The 4286-nt window shown below is 42.5% G+C and overlaps 1 protein-coding gene across 1 annotated transcript; it reads left to right on the plus strand.

Moving 5' to 3' along the window:
• On the plus strand, positions 1–3970 carry Neurod1 (neuronal differentiation 1). Its single transcript, XM_028763074.1, has 2 exons — positions 1–80; positions 1571–3970. Exon 2 carries the CDS (start codon positions 1582–1584, stop codon positions 2653–2655), a length of 1074 nt encoding a protein of 357 aa, XP_028618907.1. The 5' UTR covers positions 1–80; positions 1571–1581; the 3' UTR covers positions 2656–3970.
• Positions 3971–4286: the final 316 nt, after the last annotated feature.

Here is a 4286-nt window from a genome sequence, read left to right on the forward strand (position 1 = left end):
AATTCGCCCACGCAGAAGGCAAGGTGTCCCGAGGCTCCAGGGTTATGAGATCGTCACTATTCAGAACCTTTTAACAACAGGTAATTACGATTCCTATTTTTTTACTCTCTTGAGAATAAAAGCAATAATTGAAAAGCTGTACCTTGGTACTTTGCATGCGCACATTCGTGGAGTCAGTTGTCCCTATATTTGAGATCAGTGTCCCTCCTCGTAATTGCCCACAAGTACTTGCATATAATGAGTCCCAGCACTCAAGTACCCCCTGCAGGCTTTCTAATTACATTTAATTTTTAATAGTATAGAAGCTTTTAGAATGTTTTGGGAGGGGAGTAACTGTAATTATTTGTAAGCGGTTATTTGAAAGTCCCCAAAGCAAACAACCACTTAAAGTTCTCAATTATTCCGGCGAGGAAAAAAGAAAAGAAGAGCACCTGCTGCCCAGAGTTTTATTTGGTGTACAGATATTTAGGCGCACCATGCGTATGAAACTATCTATTTCCGGAGGATGGAGTACACACGTCCTGGAAAATTGATTGGGCTCTGAGATAGCTTAGCTGAAATAGTAGAGAGAGGGGGAGAAAAAGAAGGAGATTTTCCTGCTACCTGTTACTGTCCCAGAGGCGGCCAAGTCCCCAGCAGCCTCTGCTGAGGCCAGACATTCAGTTGTTTTACTAAAGGCTTTTTACAGTCCTTATTAGAAGCGGCACCTTCACCATTGCCAGTCGCTGACCATTGTAATTACTCCATCTTTTAAAGGGAGGTTTGAGGCGAACTTTGAAAAGCCCCAATAAAGAGCGGGCGGCCCTTTCAATGGGCTGTTTATTAGAGAGGAGCCTTTTGCACCTGATCCCCAGCGCGTGGGAGAGCCTCGCCTGGGAGCCAGAGCTTTTGTACAAGGTGGGAATTTAGCGCGGGCGGAGGGGAGGTGTGAGGCAAGGAAAGAAAGGCAAAGGAGGGATGGAAGACTTGTGCCCACTTCTGTGGCCAAATGTGTCGTTGATAGGAAAATAATTTGGTGGAAACTATTTTTCCTCCTCTGTAAATTCGCTCTGCCTTCCATATAATCTTCTTTAAAAATCGGGGTCAGTGTTAGTAAATTATGTAATGGCTTTTCAATTTATTTAAACCTCTAAGTAGTGGGAATCCAGAACAGAGACTAATTCAGAATGTTCCGTTTCCAAACTCATCATTTTCGTGAGTTGGGAGTGACTTGGGACACGTTCAGAAAAACATGCACTCTGTATGTATTTCCACACAGGGCACCTAGCCAGACAATCAATTGCCCTGAACACAGTTAAGCTGGTCACTATGAAAGATACCCATAGCCACTCATGACAGGCCCAGTGATATCTACTACGCAGCAGCGAGGCACACACACGCCAGCATGAAGCGCTGCCTTTAACTTTTCCTAGAGGCGTCCATTTTGCAAGGGACTCCTGTGTATTTCTATTTGTGTGCATTTCTGTAGGATTAGAGAGAGGGAGCTGAAGGCTTAGCCAGCTTTTAAATATAGCGGGTGGATTTTTTTTCTTTTCTTCTTTCTGCTTGCCTCTCTCCCTCTTGAATACAGGAAGTGGAACCATGACCAAATCATACAGCGAGAGCGGGCTGATGGGCGAGCCGCAGCCCCAAGGTCCCCCAAGCTGGACAGACGAGTGTCTCAGTTCTCAGGACGAGGAACACGAGGCAGACAAGAAGGAGGACGAGCTTGAAGCCATGAATGCAGAGGAAGACTCTCTGAGAAACGGGGGAGAGGAGGAGGATGAAGATGAGGATCTAGAAGAGGAGGAGGAGGAGGAAGAAGAAGAGGATGATCAAAAGCCCAAGAGACGGGGCCCCAAAAAGAAAAAGATGACCAAGGCGCGCCTAGAGCGTTTTAAATTAAGACGCATGAAGGCCAACGCCCGCGAGCGGAACCGCATGCACGGGCTGAACGCGGCTCTGGACAACCTGCGCAAGGTAGTACCTTGCTACTCCAAGACCCAGAAGCTGTCTAAAATAGAGACACTGCGCTTGGCCAAGAACTACATCTGGGCTCTGTCAGAGATTTTGCGCTCAGGGAAAAGCCCTGACCTGGTCTCCTTCGTACAGACGCTCTGCAAAGGTTTGTCCCAGCCCACTACCAATTTGGTCGCCGGCTGCCTGCAGCTCAATCCCCGGACTTTCTTGCCTGAGCAGAACCCGGACATGCCTCCTCACCTGCCAACCGCCAGCGCTTCCTTCCCGGTACATCCCTACTCCTACCAGTCCCCTGGACTGCCCAGTCCGCCCTACGGCACCATGGACAGCTCCCACGTCTTCCACGTCAAGCCGCCGCCACACGCCTACAGTGCAGCCCTGGAGCCCTTCTTTGAAAGCCCCCTAACTGACTGCGCCAGCCCTTCCTTTGACGGACCCCTCAGCCCGCCGCTCAGCATCAATGGCAACTTCTCTTTCAAACACGAACCATCCACCGAGTTTGAAAAAAATTATGCCTTTACCATGCACTACCCTGCAGCGACCCTGGCAGGGCCCCAAAGCCACGGATCAATCTTCTCCTCGGGTGCCGCTGCCCCTCGCTGCGAGATCCCCATAGACAATATTATGTCTTTCGATAGCCATTCGCATCATGAGCGAGTCATGAGTGCCCAGCTTAATGCCATCTTTCACGATTAGAGGCACATCAGTTTCACCATTCCCCGGGAAACGAATCCACTGTGCTTACAGTGACTGTCCTGTTTACAGAAGGCAGCCCTTTTGCTAAGATTGCTGCAAAGTGCAAATACTCGAAGCTTCAAGTGATATATGTATTTATTGTCGTTACTGCCTTTGAAAGAAACAGGGGATCAAAGTTCCTGTTCACCTTATGTATTGTTTTCTATAGCTCTTCTATTTTAAAAATAATAGTACAGTAAAGTAAAAAAGAAAATGTGTACCACGAATTTCGTGTAGCTGTATTCAGATCATATTAATTATCTGATCGGGATAAAAAAATCACAAGCAATAATTAGGATCTATGCAATTTTTAAACTAATAATGGGCCAATTAAAATATATATAAATATATATTTTTCAACCAGCATTTTACTACCTGTGACCTTTCCCATGCTGAATTATTTTGTTGTGATTTTGTACAGAATTTTTAATGACTTTTTATAACGTGGATTTCCTATTTTAAAACCATGCAGCTTCATCAATTTTTATACATATCAGAAAAGTAGAATTATATCTAATTTATACAAAAATAATTTAACTAATTTAAACCAGCAGAAAAGTGCTTAGAAAGTTATTGCGTTGCCTTAGCACTTCTTTCTTCTCTAATTGTAAAAAAAAAGAAAAGAAAAAAACAACAAATTGCACAATTTGAGCAATCCATCTCACTTTAAAGTCTTTCCCTCTCCCTGAAATAGAAACCAGACCCATAACATTCAAGAGGATGAAAAAAGAAATGCATTCCTTATCAAAACATATCAATTCATTACTTGCACAAGCTTGTAAATACATATTATAAATAAATGCCAACACACACTCCTTTAAATCAAAAGCTGCTTGACTATCACATACAATTTGCACTCTTTCTTTTTTAGTCTTTTACTTCTTTGAATTCCATAATTTTACGGAGTGTTTGAAGCTATTGATGTTTCCAGAAAATATAAATGCATGATTTTATACATAGTCAAACAAATGGAGGTTTGTCATCTATTCATGTAATAAATCTGAGCCTAAATTTATTCAGGTTGTTAATGTTGGGATTTATACCTGTGTAGTCAGTTAGTACAGTAGTTTAAATAAAATTCAAACCATCGAATTCATAATTAGAACAATAGCTATTGCATGTAAAATGCAGTCCATAATAAGTGCTGTTTGAGATGTGATGCTGGTACTACTGGAATTGACATGTACTGTAATCTTGTTTGTAATCCTGTGTATTATGGTGTAATGCACAATTTAGAAAACTCCCATGCAGTTGCAATAAAAATAGTATTGAAAATGAAAACAACTGTTTCATTTCTTCCAAAAGAGTAAAATTTTACCATAGGGGATTAACTCCTGTGTTTGCTGAGTTAATGTTAAGCATTAGGAATAAAATACAGAGTTGGGCTTGTCCTATGCTTAGTCTGCCATCTTGCTTAGGGAGTCACTGGCTTCGTAGATAACCAACAGACCTCGCTACTGTTTTATTATTTGGAATATTGGGCACAGAGTAAGCTGGACAAACAACTCTGGTTTTCTAAAGGTGAAACTTCTTCACCTTTAGTTTTGCTTTTTTGATTATATGATTGTCTCTATTTGATGAAATGATTGTTA

The sequence above is a fragment of the Grammomys surdaster genome, unplaced genomic scaffold (genome assembly GCF_004785775.1).
Source record: "Grammomys surdaster isolate TR1022 unplaced genomic scaffold, NIH_TR_1.0 136, whole genome shotgun sequence".
In the NCBI taxonomy this organism is placed as follows: Eukaryota; Metazoa; Chordata; class Mammalia; order Rodentia; family Muridae; genus Grammomys; species Grammomys surdaster.